At 38.6% G+C, this 24097-nt stretch overlaps 1 protein-coding gene across 8 annotated transcripts in view; it reads right to left on the bottom strand.

Annotated features, from left to right (window-relative positions):
* The window catches only part of LOC127427794 (plasma membrane calcium-transporting ATPase 3-like), a 124758-nt gene that overhangs the window by 28470 nt on the left and 72191 nt on the right, over positions 1–24097 (bottom strand). For 6 of the 8 annotated variants that reach the window (XR_007894976.1, XM_051675576.1, XM_051675570.1 and 3 more), the window contains exons 3-12: positions 18882–19079; positions 16353–16610; positions 13925–14050; positions 13413–13538; positions 12148–12183; positions 8388–8558; positions 7199–7413; positions 6283–6525; positions 5908–6152; positions 1444–1672 (exon numbers count right to left, since the gene is read on the bottom strand). Coding sequence is in view for 7 of the 8 variants with exons in the window: in XM_051675576.1 (XP_051531536.1) it covers positions 1444–1672; positions 5908–6152; positions 6283–6525; positions 7199–7413; positions 8388–8558; positions 12148–12183; positions 13413–13538; positions 13925–14050; positions 16353–16610; positions 18882–19079 (1847 nt within the window). In the remaining variant the exon portion in view is untranslated. The remainder of the gene's footprint in view (positions 1–1443; positions 1673–5907; positions 6153–6282; positions 6526–7198; positions 7414–8387; positions 8559–12147; positions 12184–13412; positions 13539–13924; positions 14051–16352; positions 16611–18881; positions 19080–24097) is intronic. The other 2 variants (XM_051675573.1, XM_051675575.1) reach the window with 1 other exon arrangement.

The following is a 24097-nucleotide window of genomic DNA, read 5'->3' as shown; positions in this document are numbered from 1 at the left end:
CAACAGCATATGTGGCATAATGTTTACCACAAAAAATAATTTCTTTTCTTTCAAAAAAGCAGAATTCGATGCTATTCAGTGAGGCATTGACAAAAGAAGTTTAGATGTTTTATCTCAGTACTGTATTGAGATTATAAAGCCAACAACCGACATTTTAGTTATATTTTTCACATTAACAATTTTGGGAAAAAGAGATTGACCACCACACAGAGCAAGTGTGGGAGAAGGTGAAATGTACTACAGCATAAGGTCAATAAAAAACAAAATTATATTTGTTTGACTAAAATGCATCCACAACTTGTTTAATTTGTAAGGACGTTTATACAGATCCTCCACACAGCAATACTTCATGGGTTTTTGTGCAGTGATACGTACTTTGGAACCAAGGTATGTTTCTTTTACTGACACAGACTTTATTATGCACTATGCTACTTCTGTGGTTCTATAATAAAGTACAGCAGGAATTTAGCACTTGATGCGCAAAGCACAGAAGTCCACTTTAGATACATGATAAACAAGTAAGGAAAATATGGTAATATACTGTATTAATACACTTTTGCTACTGCAACACACTAAACATGAAGAATCGTAATATTACTGTATCATCACTCTGATAGCTTCATAATATCGTATTGCCAGATCCCTCCTGATTCCCACCCCAAGTTGCTGAAAGTGTCGTGTGTACTGAATTTGAACTTGTCCATGCAGTTTGACAGTTTTAGTGGTGCTGAAATTCCACATCTGACCCATTTTCATGTAAAATTCTCTAGTCTGGACACTGTTTCATACCCCACAAACACAGTATAAGGAGAAATATGGAGTATATGGACAGGAGATTTGTATACTTCAGCTTTCCTTCCATAGCAAGACATGAAAGGCATTAGCTGGCAGCTTGAGATTGGAGCAGCCCACCACATTTCATGTAATGAAAATGTACAGATCGTGATTATCATGTGATAATGAAGAATTCATTGCAGAACATCAAGTACCATATGAAAGTGTGGACAGGAATAGCCTCACTGGTAGGGGGACAATCTGACCTAATTCCCTTGAAGGTGGTAAAATGGGTATATGACAGGGGACTGTGCTATTTTTTTTATTTTTTATTATGGATCAGTGCAGAATTTATGTCAGCTTCACTCAAATGAAGTGGCATACATAATTGTGTATTTGGGTTAAATTGATTCCCCCCCACCCTTTTGGAGTAATGTGATCCATTTAATCTCTGCTTCCTTTAAATGTCCCTAACTTTTGTATCTGTTGAGCATTCATGTTTGGGATTATTGTAAGGTAATCAAGAACAAAGTTCACATTCACTTCGTGGATACAAGTTGTCATCCTCTGTCCATTCACCACAAAGTCAGATGTTCTGTGGAACTAACTGGTGGTCAGTTCAGTTCAATTCAGCTTTAGATATATAGTGTACAAGTTTGTTTTTCTCACCTCATGGCGGACAGGGTCTTCAATGCCCACCACACAGATGCAGGTCAGGTCATTCAGAATCTCAGCTTCATTGTCCCAGTCTGGCTCCGTTGTAAAGTATCTCATGGCTACGCAAATTGTCCTTAACCCATCACAGGCCATTGGCTCGATCACTTTCCGCACCATCTCATCCCGATCCTTGGCCTTGAAGGCACGAGGCTGGCCTGAAGCATCGAGAATATGGGAACACCTGATAGACAAAAGAAAGTTTTATATTACTTTAAATAACAATTATTGCATCTTCATTAAGTTTTCAAAAAGAGAACTGAATAGGGAAGTGCAAAACTACATATTTTTCAACATCAGTTTATCAATCTCAAGAAATCCCTATATAATTAGGCTGGATTTGGGGATTACCTGAGCCCAACTGGATGCTTTCTTGGGCTTTCATTTACAAAAGACCCGTTCTTCCCAAAAATAGGAGCACAAGAGAATGCAACAGAAAACAGGGGTCTGTACAATTTTTACTTGAAACGCTGTCTAAAACATTACGCTCAATGTGCAAAATGTATTGCAATGGGTGAAGATGATCGTCTGCATGTGTATGGCTGTAGCAGCGGTGCTTTAAAGCGTATTTATTTATAAAATTAACTCTACTGTACAAACATGATTGCGAGTGTGATATCGCTTTTATACAACAGTAGTTCAACAAACAAGTAAATAAGTAAGGAAAAACTAAGGACTGTCCCAAAAAAAAAAGCCCTTGTGTGTGGAACTACTTTCTTAGGCCACAGATCAGGATCTGCCGTTGCTAGTTTCTATTTCGAAAAAGTCACTTTAGAACTATTAACGACAGCCTTTGCTGTTTCTAACAAGTTACTGAAGTAACAAGGACGTGTGTGTGTACGAGAGAAAGAGAGAGAGAGAGAGAGAGTGACTGAGCATGTGATTACCTGCATCTGTTACAGTGATGAACAGTAAGCTGTTAGTTTAACTCTATTCCTCAGCTGTAGTGTTTTCAATAATCCTACAGTTTCATCAACATAGAGGATGCCAGTTTCATTCTTGGGTAACTGTTATTTTGACACGACACAGAAACCGTATTCTGCTCTGCCATGTTGACAGCACAGTCTATCTCAACGTAAGTTCAACTCGCTCATTGCACAAACAAGACGTTTCGCCACCTGCTAGCTGAAATCTTTAATGTCACAGGGATAAATGAACATTCACACCTGCTCTTACACTTCAATTTGGAACACCACGAACATAAGCGGAGTGATACAAACAGTAAAGTATCCCAGTGGTGATGATCTGAGCTATAAGCACTCCTGGAACACCTTTCCTCCAATCAGAAACGAGGACCAGAACTAACTGTTTTATAAATGATATAGACCATTCCAAGAATGTAAAAAATAGCAAAGGAATTAGAATGCTACTAGCCTTGTAGCACTTCCGGTATCATTACTAGATCCTTTAAATAAGGCTTTGAGTAAACATATTTTCTCAAAGAACACCAAACCTTTACCTGAAGTGACTTATCTAGACGTGTTGTTGATACTGATTGTCTACACAAAAGAGGTGATGAAATTATATCGTAGTTTAGATGCTCAGAGTTACTTTCCTCAGCGGAAAGATCCGGAATATTGGACTGTTCCTATTTTAATCAATGAAGCTGTTCAATGAAGCTGTGTGCATGACCTGCAGATAATGTAAGGATTTCTTTTTTTGTGTCCCTAATTTGTAATTCGTTTTGGATAAAAGCATCTGCTAAATGGTTCATTTATTATAATAGGAGCGATCATTAGTCACTTTTAGAGCTCTACCTATCAAACTTACAACCAGTTGGCAAAAATGTCGTTCACCTTCCAAGATGTGTGCTAGAGTTGTTAGTTACTGCACCACGTATCATCTCGCTTCACTACAGTGGTTCATGCGTCCAGTTGTGGGTGCACATTCAGAAATCTTAATCGTGTTACAGTCACTATGAATGAAGCACCTCCTGCTTTGATTGAGTTCGACAATTAGTAGAAAATGTTCAAGGAACAAAGAGGTCACTTCCTTAAACCGACAAATAGTCCTTGAAATGTATATATATACAGTTGTGCTCAAAAGTTTGCATACCCTTGGAGAATTGATAATATATGTACCATTTTTAAAGAAAACATGAGTGAGCAGGCAAAACACATTTCTTTTATTTCTTATGGGATTCATATTCAACTGTAGGTTATAATAGAATGGCACAATCATAAAACAAAACATGGCAACAAAGAAAAAAATGAAATGACCCCTGTTCAAAAGTCTGCATACCCTTAGTTCTTAATACTGTGTATTACCCCCTTTAGCATCAATGACAGTGTGCAGTCTTTTGTAATAGTTGTCTATGAGTCCCAAATTCTTGCAGGTGGTATAGCTGCCCATTCGTCTGGGCAAAATGCCTCCAGGTCATGCAAAGTCTTTGGTCATCTTGCATGAACTGCATGTTTGAGATCTCCCCAGAGTGGCTCGATGATATTAAGGTCAGGAGACTGTGATGACCACTCCAGAACCTTCACCTTTTTCTGCTGTAACCACTGGAGGGTCAACTTGGCCTTGTACTTAGGTCATTGTCATGCTGGAAAGTCCAAGAGCGTCCCATGCGCAGCTTTCGTGCAGAAGAATGCAAATTGTCTGCCAGTATTTTCTGATAACATGCTGCATTCATCTTGCCATCAATTTTCACAAGATTCCCCGTGCCTTTAGAGCTCACACACCCCCAAAACATCAGTGAGCCACCACCATGCTTCACAGTGGGGATGGTATTCTTTTCACTATAGGCCTTGTTGACCCCTCTCCAAACATAGCGCTTATGGTTGTGACCATAAAGCTCTATTTTGGTCTCGTCACTTCAAATTACAGTGTGCCAGAAGCTGCGAGGCGTGTCAAGGTGTTGTCGGGCATATTGTAACCAGGCTTTTTTGTGGCATTGGTGCAGTAAAGGCTTCTTTCTGGCAACTCGACCATGCAGCACAAGTATCGTCGTATTGTGCTCCTTGAAACAACCACACCGTCTTTTTCCAAAGCAGCCTATATTTCTCCTGAAGTTACCTGTGGGTTTTTCTTTGTATCCTGAACAATTCTGCTGGCAGTTGTGGCTGAAATCTTTCTTGGTCTACCTGACCTTGGCTTGGTATAAAGAGATCCCCGAATTTTCCACATCTTAATAAGTGATTGAAAAGTACTGACTGGCATTTTCAGGCTTTGGATATCCTTTTCCATTTTTATAAAGTTCCATTACCTTGTTACGCAGGTCTTGTGACAGTTCTTTTCTGCTCCCCATGGCTCAGTATCTAGCCTGCTCAGTGCATCCACGTGAGAGCTAACAAACTCATTGACTATTTATACACAGACACTAATTGCAATTTTAAAAGCCACAGGTGTGGGAAATTAACCTTTAATTGCCATTTAAACCTGTGTGTGTCACCTTGTGTGTCTGTAACCAGGCCAAACATTCAAGGGTATGTAAACTTTTGATCAGGGCCATTTGGGTGGTTTCTGTTATCATTATGATTGAAAAAGGAGCCAGACAACTATATGATAATATATGGCTTCATATGATCACTATCCTTAATAAAAGACATTCTTTTTGCATGATCAGTCATATTTTCAAAATCAATGCCAAAATGTCACAATTTCTGCCAGGGTACGCAAACGTTTGAGCAAAACTGTATATATGTATGTGTGTGTGTGTGTATATATATATATATATATATATATATATATACACATACACATACTACTGGTCAAAAGTTTTGAAACACTTACTCATTCTTTATTATATTTTTTTTTTCTTCACATTTTAGAATAATAGTAAAGTCATTAAAACAATGGAAAACATAAATGGAACTATGGGAATTATGTTGTGACTAAACAAAATCCAAAATAAATCAAAACTGTGTTATATTTTAGCATCTTCAAAGTAGTCACCCTTTGCCTAGAATTTTCAGAAATGTACTCTTGACATTTTCTCAACCAACTTCATGAGGTATCACCCTGGGATACTTTTTAAACAGTACTGAAGGAGTTCCCATCTATATGCTGGGCACTTATTGGCTGCTTTTCTTTATTATTTGGTCCAAGTCATCAATTTCAAAACTTTTTTTTTTTTTTAATTAAATTTTAGATTTATAATGAAATAAATTAAAATGGTGGCACAATTATATTTTTGTCTACAAAACTAATTTCAAACATTTAAGCATCCGCCTTCAGATCAAAAGATTTTTAAGATCATGAGAAACATTTCGGTCAAGTGTTTCAAAACTTTTGACCGGTAGTGTATATATACACACACACACACACACACAACTAGAAATGAACCTATATAAACTACTCAACCTCACTAATCAACTAGTCAACCATCATGACCCATCTCTAGAACTTTGCAAAAGTGCAAAGTGAGAGGAAAAGTGTAGATTAAGAGATAGCAGATTAACAATTTATCTTGCATACTTGCGCAGGATGATCTCAGAGGCACCCTTGCTGTACATTCGGAACCCAGGGCCAGTTGCGTTCTTCAACACAGTGCTCATGCTCTTCCGGGAGGAGTTGAATGTGTAAACCTTATAAAGTTTCTCCTCAGGAATTTCATCCCGAATAGGCTGATAGTCTCTCTTCAAATCCAGCACCAGACCCAAAAGGGAACACTCAGTCTTATTGCCCACATGCCTTGGCAGACCTCCCTCCATCTCTGGCGGCTATTGGCAAATAAGATACCTCATAAATAGCAGGCAAGAAAGGTTCAAGTAGAATCCATTAGATATGTGATTAACTCGTACCAAGACCAATTATTCATCTGAATCTTATTTACTTAAGGCTAATACTTACCATGATCTTGGTTGTATACGCTGAGTTTATGGAGATGCTGTTGACTAATAACTCCAGAGTCTCTGGATTAATGGCCTCAGGTTCTGGAACATTCTTATAGTGTGTGTCACCAATATAGGCCTGCACCACTGTCATGCGATTCATCGTCAGCGTTCCAGTTTTGTCGGAACAGATGGCGGTGGCATTACCCATGGTTTCACAGGCATCCAGGTGCCTCACCAAGTTGTTGTCCTTCATCATTTTCTGTAGTGGAAAAACAGCAATTGATCTGTATTTTACGAGGGAAAAGCTAACTCTATTGCAAGAGAGTGTTTTAGCCCTCTAACATGGGCCTCTGTTACACCTGGCATATACATGCGTTTTGTATTCTTTTCCAATGCGACTCCAGTGTGAATGCATAGAGATCCAATCGCACTTACGCAAAACATCATTGACATATTATTCAGAGGTTGCGTTGACCAAAACATTTTTAATTTACCGAATTATAAAACCATTGATGGATTATTCTAAATGCTTTTGATCATTTTAACAGATACAAATAAGTTATCTTCTATAGATATAATACCCTCACAATGTGATTTGATTGTCAGGGTATCAACTGTGTTTACCTACTTTCCCAAAGTAAAGGGGGCATCTTGGGTGCCTATATGCCTGGCTTTTGATGTGGTCAAGTGCTATCTGATTGTGATCTAATCACCGAAAACTAACGTTAATGCCAGGTGTAAAGGTGGGTATAGATGCATTTATGCATCCCTCCAGCATAAATGCAGATAATGCCTCGACATGCATAAAAACACAGACTCACTGAACAGTTACAGAGGTCACAAAGACGCAAAGCAACTTTTACTTTTTGTTACTATTACTAACTAAACCCCTGCAGACATCTCAAGACGTGATTTAATCCAAAGGCTCTCACCTTTACAGAATAGGCCAAGGAGATGGTGACAGCTAGAGGGAGTCCTTCCGGAACTGCTACCACCAGCACCGTCACACCAATAATGAAAAACTTTACAAAGTACTGGATGTAGACAGGCGTGCACTCAGCCGTCCATTTGCGCCCCTGCACGCCAAACGTATCAATAACAAAGTACAGGATCAGGATGATGACGGTCACCGCAGACATGATGAGACCTGCCAGAGGAGAGGGAGTTTTAAGACCAATATGGCACAGGGGGATGCAAGAAAGCCTGCTGACTTCCTGTTAGTCATAACAGCAACAGCTGTGGGCTGATGCGCTCCATCTGAATGTGATTTGATTGTGAGGGTAACTGTAGGAAGTAGGATAATTAGGTGGAACACAGCCCAAAGGGACAAACCTGTTTCCATACTGGATGACACGATTTCTTTAAGTAAAGCAACCAAATGAACTCAGTTGCAGAAGGGATGTCTGAAGAAATCCATGTGTTATCATACAATATTTATAGCTAATGGTACACATATATTGTGCTTTAAACCAAACACAATTTAAATTTCTGTGTTGTGGGCAATATAGCTAAAGATTGTATCTTGATATTTTCAGCCTTTTCACTATATACAATATATCTACACATAGTATTGAACAACTATATTTACCTACATATATTTTAAACTAAAAAAAGTTCACTATAAAGACATTTCCACAGAGTGACTGATGCAAACAAATTGCTGAACTTTACTGAAACTAATTAATGGAAATGAATCAGTTTTTTTCTACTGAAGTTTAAATCAGAGGCACTATTAAAACATCTGTCTTGAAGATTATATACTCGCAAGTTGCAAGACAAGGAAAGATCACAACTAGTCTAACAATACAGACTTAATGGCCACTTAATGGAAGTTCAATGGCAAAATAAAAAGCATATTGAATTCATTGTGAAATTCACATTGTTCCTTCATTTAATATCTGCAGCAAAATCATTGCAAATATATTGTGATTATTCAATATATCACCCAGCCCTTAAACAATAATGATATTTTCTGATGTGTGCACCATGGGAAATATCCCTTTTCTCAACCTCTGCATAAATCAACAATGAAAAAAAGAGTGTAAAAGTGGCATTCAAACAGGTTAGAATAATGTGAGTTTAACAGGTGCACCTGACAATCAGGTTTGTGGGGCTCCTAACCTGCTTTTCCGATCTGTACTGCTAGCCTGGTCAGCTTGCCCTGCAGGACCGACTTCTCCTTCTTGGTGACATTCACTTTCTTTTTCTCCTTTTCTTCTTTCTCTTCTGACTCTGCTCCTTCCTCACTTTTCAACGGTTGGATCTCCAGGGCGATGCCATCCTGGGTCTTAGCTGTGGAGGTTGATTTCAGGAGTGGTTATGGGATCAAGGAAGAAACATGCCAAATAAGGATGGAAGGAGATGAGAGGATGCATAAAAAGGAAGAGGGGAGAAGAGAATGGGCAATTTAGTAACAGCAAGTCATACAGTGGGTTCCAAGAGAATTATACAAAATAACCATATCAAAAGCAGAACTTCTTTCATGTTAGAGTGAATCTGGGCTGGTGAGAAGAAAACTCGAAATCCACATTCCCCGGCAGGGTTAAGGTATGCAGGGTGAATTCTAAGTAGGTTCCAAGCAGCGCACAAAACATTTCTATAAAACCTGATCCTACACTGATAGATCATCCTTTTGTGATTGGCCAATGGGTTACAAAACCCAGTAATATAATGAATTAAAAAAAAAACAACGTGACATGAGTTTCTAGGTGTATAAATCTTTGTGAAATCTTTGTGAAGTTCAACCCACAATCTACTTTTCTTCACACAAAAATCTCTTAAATGGCAATGAAAAATGGTATATGTATTGGTAACTTTGCTAGTTTTAATTAAATTATAAAACAGGCAGGGATAAAATATTACATTACCCTATTTCCAACTGAAATAGAAACTTAATGGAGTTGAAGATCCAATTCAGTCACTTTGCCATGGATATACATTGATCCCTCACCCCAATTTGCATTAAGCTTCCATTTAAAAAGATAAATGAAGCAAGTAGTTCTTTCAATCTACATGACGTGCAACAGACTGAAACTCTATAGTTAAGCACCTCAGTGTGCTACATAAAATTGAGTGGAGAAAATCCTTACAAATCTAACTGAAAAACAGTCCAAGAGCCTACCTGACCACCAGTCACAACAAACAACTGACCAGAACTGACAGAGATGACCAGAACTAATAGAACAACCACACATGTACTGGGGATTGATGGACGGACTGACTGTCTGACTGACAACACGAACAGAGGCACGCACGACGAACAGGAGAGGCAAGTGATTTACAGACAACTGAAAACAGAAAAACAGTCCAAACAGCCAGAGATACAACCACCACGAGGAAAACAAGGACCAAGAGGAAGACGAAAAAAATCATAGAGATTTTGGTTGATTTTTCCGCTCCCAAAGGAGAGTGCGGTAGGGGGAAAAGGTGAAAGGGTCAGATTTTGACCAAGAGAAGAGTGTACAAGAGGAGACAGCATGAAGTCCTGAGCCACACCCTAGAAAGAAGCAACAGTGAGTACAACAAAGAGCTAAAGTAAACAAATGGACAAAAACAACAATCCACAGCCGGTCCATTCTGCAAGGGTGCAACTCCCACATAAGCCACGCCACTAAGCATTACATCAATACCATCAAAGACATTAAAACTGGATGAAAACAGCCCATTTGTACACAAATAAATGAAAACCAGCCTAATCTCATGAAAATAACGTTACTGTGCCATCATTTTCAAAATGATAATACGTGGTTTCTTAAATGTACCGCAGCAGTTCTGAGGTGAAATGTCTATTCTGTGGCGAGAAAAGAGAGAATTTTCTCAAAAACAGATGAGTTGTTTAAGGTTAATGGTATATCAATTTTGAATGAACAAAACATACCTCCCTGTCCTAAACCTAACAAATAGTGTCATAAAAAGCAAATGTGTGATGAAAAACACTGCTAAAGCAACTGTGTCATTTTGTGGTGCTTCTATGACAATTTCGATTCAGGTTGTGTGCTCTGCAGGACTCGTACCACTGTCCTTTGCATCGCAAGAGCAACGCACTATCAGTTACTATCACTATTAGACAGTGCCCAGTTGATAGTGTGTGAACTAGCTCGTAGTTGATTATGTAATGCAAACATTAAAGTGTATGTAAGTCATTCGCTATAATAAAGGTGTTTAGATGTCATAAGACAGCATTGCATGAGGAACAGTGCAAAAAGTATGTTTTTATTAACTTATATTCTGCCGTTTTACTCGTGATTTGTGTGAAGGGGAATACAAGCCATTTTTATTGTAGCGCCTCTAGTGTTCATTTCACCAGGAAACTGCCATGATACGGAAAATGATGCACGTAAAAATCATTTTTACAAATGTAGGTATTGTGACGTGATTCAATGAGACCAGAAGGTTTGCAGTAATCCTAATGCTAAAATATGGCGTCTGTAGTTCGTCTTAGTGTTAAAACAGCCAATCACTTGTTTGTTTACTCAAAGGCACATGCCCATTAGCTGGAACAGCCTGAATTTTTGCCATGTGATGTGTGATTTGAGCTAAAGAAGCACAATTTCTGATACCGTTGTTGTCAAATATTTTTGCTGATTTTATTTTTTTAAACATCATCCTGACCGACAGTTTTGGAGATTTTGGTCTTTCCGATTCATGTTGATAAGAGTTGCAAGAAGGAAAATACTGCCTCGAGACCTCATGAATATTTCTTTCATATCATGAACCTCTTACCAAAGAATAGACCAGCCTCATCTATCAAGCCATAAACACATTTATGTATTTTTCTGGGAATTGAGAATCTGTGCGAAAAGTTCTTGGCTGCATATGAATGTTTTATTTAAAAAAAAAAAAAATAATAATATTATATCAGTATTACGACATATCAGTAATACATTATTTTATAATTATGTATTTAATGCTACAATGCACAGCTCATGTATATGTATGTGTGCTTGAGATCAAGGAGATCTGTGCAGAGGAAATGAGCAGTTCTGTCTGGAGCAGATGCTTGGTCCCCAAGCACTATAGTGGGTTGAGTTTGGAGGGGTCAACCAGGTCAGGACGGGCACACTCTGAAACAGTCCGGTCAAGCAAAAAGAGTTTGCCATCTGAAAATAAGAGCCCTCTAATATGTCACATTAGTGGAAATGTATATCCACAGGACATAAATCTTTAAACCACAAACTTTGCAATTCATTTAATTATTAGGGCTGTCAATATTAATGTGTTAACTTATGACATTAATTAAATGTGTTTAATGGCATTAAAAGCATTTAACGGAATCAAGACATTGACCTAATTTTCCTTCACAACTTCATTCTACACTGTCTAATTTCTAAAGACTAGTTGAGAACAGGGCTCTCGTTTATCAGTAAATCAAAATGTATTTATAATACAGATTGCACTTTTAACAAAACTAAAGACATTTGCAGTCTTTGCATGGTGGAATTGAAATATTATCAGAGCTCAACATGTTCAAAATATCACCTAAGAGCACAAACTACTGACAATAACAATATTAATAAGGTCACTGGAGGATTGCTGAAGCATAAATAAAACATCTTTGCTACATATTTTGATTTCTTGCCTTAAAAGAACAACTAAATGCATTACAACATTTTAAATGTATTTACAGACTTTGTATAGAGAGGAGCTGCGGACATGCAAAGTCATCTGGCTGCTTAGTGCCATTTCCAGCAGGTGAGAGTTGCACCCTTTCATAAGTAAAGCGAGGTGAGAAGCTCCCCTGGGCTCAGCAGGAAGGGGTAAGCAACAGCGTGAAAGACAGAGAGAAAGTGAGCAAGTGAGTGAGTGGGACTGACACGAGACTCCGAGACTTGCTTCTGAATGGGGAGGGAGGGGAGAAGGGAGAGGGAGTGGGTAAGGTTACCTTTGTTGCGATTTTCGGGGGGTCCTTGTTTTTTACCTGTTTAAAACGAGAGAGAGAGGGCGGAGGGCTGATATAACATGGCTCAAATTAAATAAACCAAAGACAGAAGAAATAAATACAAATAAAAAACAACAACAAAAGAATAAAAACTAGATAAGTAACACTACATTACACGAGTATACGTGAGATTGGATGTGTCATCTATAGAGAAAGACAAGGACTGGAGGGTCTTTATGCATAAAACACTGATGGCTCGGTCATTGTTTTTGACTGGCATACAACTGACGAAACCTCATTAGAATTCAGTTGTTTGATGAACGTCCTATTTTGATCGCTTGTATCATTAACTATGATAATGCCAACAGGGTTTGGCTGAAGCAAGAAGGCAGTTTCTCAATTTTCATTAGCAAATCTGTCAGTCAACACATTCAACAGAAAACAGTAGATTATTCTTGCAGTATTGTCAATCTAAAAGTGGACTGCTGAACTTTCATTACAATCAAAACATTACAATTATTAAAAAAACAATCTATCACAGTACATAAAAGTACAAGTTTTCGAGGTGTTCTTTTGATACTGGATATGACTTAAGTTTATGACAGAACAGAGTGTCAAACCATTTAGACTGATGTGACTTTTGAAATAGGTGGTGACCCAACAAACAGGAACATCAGAGAGACATTAAGAGGTGGCAGCAGGTGTTAGGTAAATGCAGTATTTGACATATTGTGTCCCAGAGGGGGTATATTTACTGGCAAATAAAACAATGTGACGGGAATGTGACCGTGTTTCTTTGTTTAATTATCCCAATCATCCATCATGTGTCGTGTGTGTAGTGTTTACAAAACCTTTGAATTTGTAAATACAAAATAAGCCTGGTATTATCTAATATGTTTAACCAATCGGGAATGAGCAGCTCAAATTTAAAAGAGCTAAAGCTGAAGGACAAATAAAAAAGGTACAAAACAAGAAAATCAAAGAAAACTTCAAGATAAAGAGTTCAATGGGTATAATGCAGGAAACTCAGGGAGCAATTTCAGTCACAGTTATGGATTCGTCTCCATTGATGTATGATAATAACGCAAATTAGGTTTAAGAGTAGCAGATGTTTTGGAGGAAGGGGAACTGTCCGGTAAATCACTGAAACAGCTCTTACCTCTGGCAGGACTGATGGCAAGTAGACCTCCCAAATAAAGAGGTAGACTGGTTTACTCACTCAAACACAGAGGGTATTATCCAAATGAGAAAGTATATCAGATATTCACCTTTCTTCACTTTCTTCTCCTCATCCTCACCAGTGGCGCCCAGTAGGGTGACAATGATTCCAGTCTGAGAGTTCAGGCCCACGGCAGTGACCACCATTCTGCCAGATCCTTCCATCACATGAGTTCCTGAACAAAGCAAAAAGAAAAGCACCATACAATTTGGCAATACAAATCTTTGACAATAGCCTCAGCATTGGTAACCAGAAGCATAGAGGTTTGAGTCCCACAAGGAGCGAGTCATAGGTAATGTGCCCTTAAGCATAGTACTTAAGCCTAAGCTGTTCAAGGGAGATTGTCCCTTTAGTAGTGTACTGTCAGACACTTTGGATAAAAGCATCTGCTAAATGACTACAGTACTTACCTGTTAAATGACAATACTTCAAACAAGATCAAAAGCTTCTGTTGTGTTTCTAGAAAGAGTAGGGCCTTACTTGCCCAATTGTTCAAGACACTTTCAGTAATATAAGTACAACATAATGATTCAAACAAAGAAAGGAGACACTCTGTCTCACCAGAAAGGAGCATGGGGTCCTTCTCCAGAGATTTGCGAACATGATCAGACTCCCCAGTCAGAGAGCTTTCATCAATCTTCAGGTCATTACCCTGGATCAAGATACCATCAGCAGGGAGAAGGTCACCTGATGGAACAGAACAAGGAGTTTGTGTGATGCACATGGATAGCTTTGAGATAGAGGAACAGATAGAGAGAGAAAAAGAGACACACACTCAGCATTTCAACAAGAGAAATGGAGCAGAGTATGGTTTGGCGACCATGACGACAGATCTCTCCTGCTGCTCTTGGACCCCCCACGCGTCGCCCACGTTGCAGGCATCATGAGCAGCAGTGCAGTGACTCACACAAGCCGCTAAGCATGAGTCATGAGCCATGCTTTGTCTCCCAGAGAAGATCTTCTGACCAGGAGTCACATATGATCTGTCGCAACCGCTGGAGAATCCAGGTTTAATAAAAAGGCAAAGGTTCTGGGGAAAAACTATGCTTTATAAATGCCAAAACACTCATAGAAAAGAAAGATCGCAGAGATGATCAGAATACAGTGACAGCAGTACAGTCAGTACTGTAAGGTGACAACTCACATCTAGATCAATGACACTGTGGAGACAAATTAACAGTTACAATAATGTTAGCATTGGTTTACAGTCTTAAGCCCTATATGGATAAGACTAGTTATTCCTGAAGATTTACCTAACACGGGGTCCTCTGAAAAATCTAACCCTATCTGGAAAAGAATGTCTGTGATTGCGGTATATAACTTTTTTTACAAAACTGCTCCTCATTTATTTTGATCTTTCCTTAAATATATGCTTTAAACAGATTACATATTAAGAGGTTTCTTATTCAGAACCAGTTCCCTTTTCTTTTTTCTTTTTTTAAGGATGAGAAACCGAATGATTTTCATGACATTTGGTTCCATTCACAGTTCCCAAATGTGCACTCTTACCCTAATGTGGATGGGACACCGTACTAAAATATGCTGACAGTGTCTCCTGCACCATAATTCAACGGCGCTGCAACAACGCTACTGAGTCTACAGCGCAAAACTTCCAGCGCGACCAGTGTGTTCCAATGCCCTAACCAATGACTCTAAACAGCCGTCTCTTTTTAGTGAATCAAAAACACTTATGAATCAGTCAATGGTTACTGAATTTATCTGACTAATTTCCTGAAGCACAAGGTATTACTTTTGTCATGTCCGACGCAAAATTAACTGTGGTCTGTTATGTTGTAAATAAGGCTTCTGAGACTTAAAGCAATGTAGTTACTGACTGGAAATCCATATGACAATGTGAATTAATTAATTCTGTGTGTTACCACATTTTATTTTTATTTAATATATAACTGGGACCAATTATTGGATTGCATTTATTCTGCCACTAAAATGTCAATGAAAAGTCATTGGGTGTCTCATCATTGGCAACAGACTGCTGAGGGCAGTAAATACAATTAGAAATGCATTTTTTCCCCCCAAAACAGTTCTTCCTCAAAGTACTGAAAGAATTGTTAATGCAACTGAACCGGAATCATTCAAGCTAAAGTGTGTAATATCTGCTAACTTATCATCACCAAATTGTAAAAACAGAATTGCAAAAATAGATTTTTCTTCAAATTCAAACAGATTTTCAAATACACCCTCCATCTGCCATTGGTCAAACAAACAGATAGTCCCAACTCAAACTTACGCAACAGGTTGAGCCAATGTTGCTGTGTCGGACTAGACAGACTGCTCAAACAGATACATGTTTGCAACTGCCACAGAGTCAGCGTTTACACTTTTCAGGAGAAATTAACCCATAAAAGGTTTATTCATAGTTTTTCTGCATATTAACCAGGGATGGGGTATAGTAACTTAACATTGAAAAAAATGACACATATCAGCTTTAAGAGGACTCCATCTGTGACGAGGAGGAGGGTGAGGCCGGGCCGTGAGGCTGCATGGCCGGCGCTGAATCAGCTGATCAGCAGGAGAGCGAGATAAAGGGTAGCAAGAGGCACCAGTTCAAGAGAGAGAGAGACGTACATAGCCGCGTTGCATGTTTGTCTGTGTTTGTTTTATGTTGTGAGTTTTACATTAAATTTTGTGTTGACTGTTCAGCCAGTTCCTGCCTCCTCCTTGCCTGTCCTATACCTGTTACACCATCCCATACAAGTCTTGATTATTTAAGTGGGTTTAGTGATTTACATATCCAGAGCACAAGACCTTCTGTAACTGCCACACTCAGATAACAGAAGCTCCAGTCTTAGTAAAAACTACAGAGACCGCAATCCCATCTGTATCAGTAGATGCAATTAAAGATGTTCTATGTTAATAATTGTAACTCAAATGTAATTTACAAAACTAATCCTGTTAGAATAGTGCTCATCCCACGTTTTCTCTTCCCTAACGTCATTTGAGATTTAAATCTGCAGACGTAAACTCTCACCATATTTGATTTGTGCGATATCTCCCACGACGATTTCAGCCACAGAGATCTGGATGACCTGACCCTTACGGATGACTGTGAACTTCTGTTCCTTCTCGATGCGGCTCTGCAGCCCACGGAACTGCTTTTCTTTACTCCAGTCGTTAAAGGCAGTCACCAGCACCACGATAATGACAGAGAACAAGATGGCAGCACCTTCAATCCAGCCTGCCTGAGCCTCACCCTCATCCTCCACACCTCCAGATGCTTGGCCACAGTCTGGAATAATAAAAACACAGAGAGAAAGCCCTTTATATTCTTGAAATGTCGAGTATACAAAATCTGAACTTCACCAGCCTAAGTCAAGTATAACCTTTAAAGAGGTTCATATAACCTTTTGAGACCTTTAGGAAACAAAAAAATTAAAAACAGCAGCTGCATGCTCACATTTTATCAGGAGTCTCTTCTTCGGAAAGAATCCTCTAGTCAGAAACATATTTCATCACAGATTTACACTTCATTGACCTAATTTCCTTCTGGAGAAGTTGATGATTTTTTAAGGTCAGACTTGCGGTTTGAGCCATATGGTTATTAGTGTTAGCCTGAAGTAGCAGCCAAATTCAAGATCTCCAGCATTCAGAGTGGTGCATATGGTCAAAAGTCCCAAATGAACCCACGATTAAAACATAAGACGGAAAAAGTTGAGTCACAAAAAAGGTTTAGATCAAAACAGATTAGGGCTGCACGATAATGGTGAAAATGATAATCATGATTATTTTGCTCAAAATTTTAATGCTGATTATTAATCACGATTATTCTGTTATTTGGAAGAAAAAAATATTACTGGGCTGCACAATTTGAAAAATAAAAATAAAATAAAAATACAGTTGCCACTGCTTAGATCTTGATTCTAAAAGAACAAAAAACATAAAATTATATTAAACAGTAGCTCTCCTGTTGAACAAGTTGGTAGAATTGCAAACTAGTAAATGACTCCTTTTGACCAAAATTAAGGCATGTTTTGCCCATTATTTACTGCTAATAGAAACAGTTACTCTGTAGAGTGTTTACACTTGCATCCTCTTTTAAGATCCATTCTTTAAATTAAATTATTATTATTCACATTAAATTATCAAATTATTAAATCAAATTATCATTACCCTACAGTACTATATAGGCTAACAGTAACATATTTCTGTAATAATTGAGCATGCAGAATTGCTATACAGCCTCAAGCGTCTATTTTGAAGGAAGCCTAATTATTTTATCAAGCCTTTTATTTTGAATGAAGACAGTGTTTTGTTTCAGTGTGTTACCAACAGAGGTGACAGTGTGACATTTTGTGCTCCTTCCATAAAGGCTCTCGTCTCCTCCTCGCTCCACACAACCCTGGTGCCATGGGGTTACTTTAGATTTGTTTACATACGTACTTATGCCCAAACATATTTGGAATTAGGCAAATGTGCAACTGAGGTAAATGTGTAGCGCTTTAAAATAACCTGGTCAGCGCATGTTAGCGACGCGCATGAACCAAACTCAGAGCACAGCTGTTCTGCATATAACATACATTATCAAAGCACGAGATGGAATTAATTTCATGCCCATTGAGCCAGAGACTATTTAGCTGAGACGGGCCACTTCTATTAAAATGAATGGGAGAAATTGGAACGCCCAACCAATGAGCTCGTGCCCAACGGTCAACAGATGTAGAAAGGAAGTCCTGCTTTACAGGGAAATAAGTCGATCACCTTTTAGATACAGACATTGCCTGTCAATCAACCCGAGAACACGCATGCGAACTAGCTATACAAGCCAGGAAAATGTAGTTTTTTATCGTAATCAGAGGTAAAGAAGCACAGTTTATTATACCAGTTTTGTCCGATTTTACTGCTGATTTAAAATATGCTATTTGATCGTAATCTTGACCAACAATTTTTTTAGATTTTGGTGTTCCCTATTCAAGTACATATGAGCTGCACTGTCATGACTGGAAATAGTCTCCCGGGAGCATTTCAAAGATGGCCGACAGTGGACTGACTTGCTAGAAAGACTCTGATCGAGCAGGACGCTGTACCATTATCCTTGTGTGCCACACATACGAGACTTGTAACCTCTGCGGTGCGTTTCTGTATTTCAGCATGTGCTCAAAAGAGAAACAGTGATTGATCAGTAGCGAACTTCTGAAAAGAGCGTGACTGGTCAGGTGAGGTGAAAACGGACTAGGAAAGAGCTTGTGATTTGGTCTATCATCCATAGACACAGCCTAAAATGAAAAGCCTGTAATGAAAACGAACAATAATTTGCAACTTTACCGGGCTGATAACTTCTGTTTGCTAGCTCACTAATATCGCAGATGATTATGCTTAATTAACTGTGAGAGGCAGAAATCTTGATTGCGATTAAAATATGATTAATTGTGCAGCACTAAAACAGATAACATTGGACTAGTCTCTGAACAAAGCTCAGCTAAAGCTCTGTTTTGCTGAGCATTCTCTGAGCTCTAATCCAATACTACCCAACTATGTTCAAACAGAGAGATTGAAAACTCACTATCTTTGCCTTCCCCTTGTGGGTGGTAGAAGGACAGACCCAAGGAAATAATGGCTGCCACCTCCAGAATAATGAGGGTGACATCCTGTAGTGCCTCCCATACCAGTTGCAGAAAGGTCTTGGGTTTCTTGGGGGGGATGAAGTTTTTACCGAACGCTGTGTAGCGTTTTTCCAAATCAGTAGGGTTTGCAGAAAGTCCTGCAAAAGATACAAAAAATATTATTATGAAAGGAATAGTAACAACTTTGAAATCTGATTAGATGACAGCTGATATTACCATTATACACACACTTGTGACTGCAAAGCAATGGAATTCTACATTTTGTATAGGCCAGATCTATACATCTATAATAACAACTACAGATACAACTACGCTAAAGAACTATATTACTTGGTGAAATAATTTACCATGGGTAAAGGGTGTTTAAAAATGACTAACACATCATGTAATGCCTTATTGCTTTATAAAAACACAGGGACATCAACATGTTGTAAAAGTAGAAAAGTTGTAAAAAGTAGCTTTTTGATATATTTGTATACAACAGGAGAAATTCGTGAGCTAGCATTTTGAATTACTAAATGGAATGAAACAATAAGTTCTTTCAATGCAGCACCTTATTTGTGGCTCATTTGCTTTTAAGACCATAGTGGTCGCAGACAAATGAGATCGTATCGTTGAAAAGTCATAGTCATTTGCTTTTCTGTGTGCATAATTGAAAACAACCATAAAAAAAAAAAAATTAAAATTAAAAAAAAATCTTCGATGTGGCAGGGGGCAGTGAGCCTGACTAATAGCACACCCTGCTTCATTTAAAATGAAAACAATTAAGCATGCCTGGATGCAACCAATGAATTTTAAAATGCTCTCCATGCCATGTCAGCTTTCATCGGTGCAAGAGTTTGCTTTTGCAGTAGAAGGTGTAGGAACAGTAATCATACACCTTCAAAAGGTTAACATATTAAGCGCACACACAATAAATGCAGTATATTTGCAGTATATTTTTGCATTTCAGGTGGATTATCATGGATATGTGTGTCAAGGTTGATACGAACAGTGGAACAATTAATCAGTGTTGAAAGCTGGGAGTATTTGTAGCCGATAAGCCCAGAATATTGAATGAGTTTTAGCCTTTACTTTAATCAACCAGAAACTAGTACATGGGGCTTGGGAGGGTTTAGGCAAAAAATACATTGCTTTAAATGGAATTTACACCGAAACCATTTTGAAACAAGGTTAGTACATTTTCCTCCTTTATCTGCCCATACTTTGCTAAAAAAAAAAAAAAAATTGCCTTGCCAAGTTGTCCCTTCCTCACAATAAATCCTCATTCACAAGGGGAATTGAAAAAATAAACACGTTCAAACACATCTTCCAAACATTTCCCCCATCCCATTGTTCAGGAAACAGGTAGTCCCACCCCAAACTCACACTATTGGGTTGAGCCAGAAGTTTTTTGCCGCACAAGCAGACAGAGCAAAAAAACATGTCTGCAAATTCTGCCTGGGCCTGCTCATACTCTGCAGTTTCAAAGACAACACAGGTTTTGATGTCAATATTGTTTTGACCCAGCATTTCTATATCATCGGGCCAGTGTTCAGTAATCGAGCAATCCCTCTTTTTGCCCTCTAATTTATACAAGCTGAAGGTCAGAATTGATTTTCCAGAGATTGCTCCTCTCTTTATGTCTCCCCATATATTTATCTCTCGGTGCACTAACAGTCCACTCCAGGCTGGCCTGCGAGTGATTTGTATATGTGTCGACATTTACGGGATTGGGAGTTAGGGCAAAACCATCCTGGCCCTCCCTGTGGAATATTGAGTCAAAGTGACATTTCTATAGCATTTCAAGCATGCTCCACATCTTCTTGAGTTGGCTAGATTTTGTTTTCCATATCCACTTTCACAGGAGTGGTTCTTGGGAATATGCAAAACCACATATTTTCGATTAGTAGGCGTGTTGCCTGAACGACTAATCTGTTTCAAGCCCTGTATAATTATGCAGGTTTCGGCTTTATCAGATCAAACACGTTTCTTATGGGTAGTTCAAAATGGATGTGTTTATGCATTCAAAAACTTCTAGATGGAGAGCAGCAGAATGGAACAGAATGCAGGGATTTTAAATGTTGGACTATTTTTAACTTGATCTTAAAATCATCTTAAAAATGCAATGCACAATATGACACAGTTTGACAACTATTTGACCAATCGACAATTGTGACCCATCCCTAAAACTTTTAGCTATGTGTATATACTTATAAAACATCCAAAAATAGAACAAATACAAAAGTCATAGTGCTTGCAGGAGCAATGTTAAATATATAAAAGCTCACCAAAACATAACATTTGTTATCTAATCATCCTTCTCTTTCCAAGCCAGTATGACTTTTTCATTCGTAAACACAAAATTGAGGGATGAGAGAATCGTGACTGAGACTGTCAAGCACCAAAACCACATAAAAGCACCATAAAATTTGTCCATATCACTCGTGTGCTATATTCCCAGTCTACTGAAGCCATATGATAGTGTTGTGTGAAGGACAGACTAAAATGTAAGTGTTAAATCACTGAAACCTCCCACTTCACCCATTAAAGTCTGGCATGTACACGAGAACATTGTGTGCAGCACAGCGAGCGCACCTGACACCACATAGGGAGAAATAGAAATTACGCACATTGGTTCTTCCGCGTATTGTCACCACAAGGCTGTCTTCCTTCCCCACTTACAATACCTCCGCCCCATACTTTGAGAACCACTGTGTTACAGGTTGATCTTCCAGGTATATTCCCATAAAACTCCTGATTCATTCGGACCACTTGATCATTCAACAAAGACGGCATCCAGTCCTATCAAAAAGAATCGTTTCAATTTGGAAGACAGCAGCTGGCCATGCAAATCAGTCCTGTCTGGCCAAGGGACAAAGAGCTGGGAGATGTTGGAGAGCTCAGGCCTTGGAAAAGCCTTGGGTTGGGAAAACAATGCAGATGTCCTTCTTAATGTGCTTAAACTAAATGTATTTGGAGCAAGAGCCTACATTCTACACAGATGTAAGCCCTGAGAGAAGGAGCTCTCTTTTCATGATAATCAAGTAGAGGCACCCAAACATTATTCATCTGTTTATACGCTAGAGGCTAACAAGAGCTGACTGCCTCCAGACAATGGTAGTCACATCTATAGCTGAGAGGCTGTTGCCTGGGGGTTGGTGTCAAGGTGACTGAAGCAGAGGCTTTGAAAAAGGATGCTGTGGGGAGACGGTTGTGATGGTATTGGAGGAGATCATTAATAGGGCCACAGTGCTCAGCAGGGACGAGCTGACAACCAAGCACAACAGGCTTCATTCCATCTCGACACACAAGTCACTACACGAAAGAGAAAAAGAAAAGGAAATACATACAGAGAGAGCAGCCTTTCATTTGCTATATATTGACACCATCTAATCACCTTGATCTGTGCTGTATGGTGTTGTAATAAGTTCAAAGGTCTACACACAACAGACAAGACAAATACAAACAATCATAAGCCTGAAAGAGAGATTTGATGAGATATCTGCAGCAGCATTGTGTCATCAGAAAATATTTGTAGTCACAAGACATCTTCACAAAGAAAGAGCAATACAGTGATGTTAAACACATTGGACAATCTGGGAGTAGAAATCTTGCTCAAGGACACAAAAACAGAGGGAGGAAGGTCAGAGGAATGCCATAAGTATGAGAAGATCCTGTATTCTAGGATTCAACCAGAAATCTTGGATGCTTGGAAGTGATTAATTCCACCTTTAAAATCATGAATTTTGTTTTCCTCTCTTGGCCAGAATGAGAGAGAAAGATCCTGAATACATGGCCAGCATAAGGGCTGTGGCAGTCTGGAGAAGAGCCAGCTACACCCCCAACAGCTACACAAACTCTCCCTTTCTCTATGAACAGCATGTCCATCATTTTCTCACAACATCACTCAACCTGAAGCACAAAGCCTAGCATTAAATGCACCAGAACAGCACACACCATATCCTATTTTGCTTATACTGTGTGTGTATATATATATATATATATATATATATATATATATATATATACACACACACACAGTATATACAGTATATATTAGTGTAATGCATGTGATTAATTAAAAAATGTTTAACGCGTTAATTTTTCTTATTCGCGATTTAGGCATGTCTTAGCATGATTTAGGCTGACATTAGATTCTGATATTTTATTCAGCTTCGTGTGAGTTGTAAACACTGTTAGAGGGCGGGGCCTTTGCAATGTGTTTAGTGGGGACATTACGCTCAAACACACAACAGGGAGTCCGTGCCAATGATCAAGTGCTGGAGAAAGAACCTCTGTTCACAACCTTTCACTGAAGTCCTTCATGCGTTTTTTGTAAGTCAGCATTTTACCACATAAGCATGTCTATACTTACAAGCCCGCTGTGCAGCTAGTTTTTCTCCCTGTTGACGCTCCGCTCAAATTTCATATAATTTCAACTTTGTACCCGTTAACGCAGAGTTTTTGAAGTGTTAGAATTATCTTTATATTGGAAGTGCGCTTTTCATATGCAGTTCAAAGCAGCGCTGGATGCCCTGACACGTCATGTGCATTCCATATCTAAAGTGAAAAGACAGCCGGCTGACTGATTAATATTAAATGAGGTTTTAATGCCCATTGCAATGAATAAACATCCCACTTAGACTTTGGGAAATGTTTAATGTTACTCAAATTGGAGATCTTTTAGTGATTTTTTAGTAAGGAGTTTGGAAAATGTTAATAAAGCATTTTTGTTACATACTGTATTGTTTTGTTCTATTGTGTTGTTCTTTCCAAAGAACAAATAAATGCATTAGGACAGAAAGTATATATAGTGTCAGATTGTACTACTTTTAAAATCTGAGATCAATCGTGATTAATATCAATTATGAGATTAATTGTGATTAAAAAATATTATATATATGTTACATTTCTGCAGTCTACAAATACTACTGTGATGATAGAGCCTGCTCCCATGTAGCTTAAGTATACAAAAATAGCAAGGAATGACCCAATTTCCAATTTACCTGTCTGGTTAAGAAAGAGTTTATCAGCTCTTAATGATGTGTCAGGAATGTGAGGACGCTCAACTTGCCTGTACAGTGGAATGAAAGTAATAACCCATGCTTGCATAATGCAGTGTTCTTGCTGTGGAGAACACTACTACAAGAATTTAAGGAGGTGTCCTCTTAAT

This window comes from Myxocyprinus asiaticus, chromosome 37 (genome assembly GCF_019703515.2).
Source record: "Myxocyprinus asiaticus isolate MX2 ecotype Aquarium Trade chromosome 37, UBuf_Myxa_2, whole genome shotgun sequence".
In the NCBI taxonomy this organism is placed as follows: Eukaryota; Metazoa; Chordata; class Actinopteri; order Cypriniformes; family Catostomidae; genus Myxocyprinus; species Myxocyprinus asiaticus.
The sequence above is the reverse complement of the archived record's forward strand: the minus strand, read 5'-3'. Positions and strand labels throughout refer to the sequence as shown.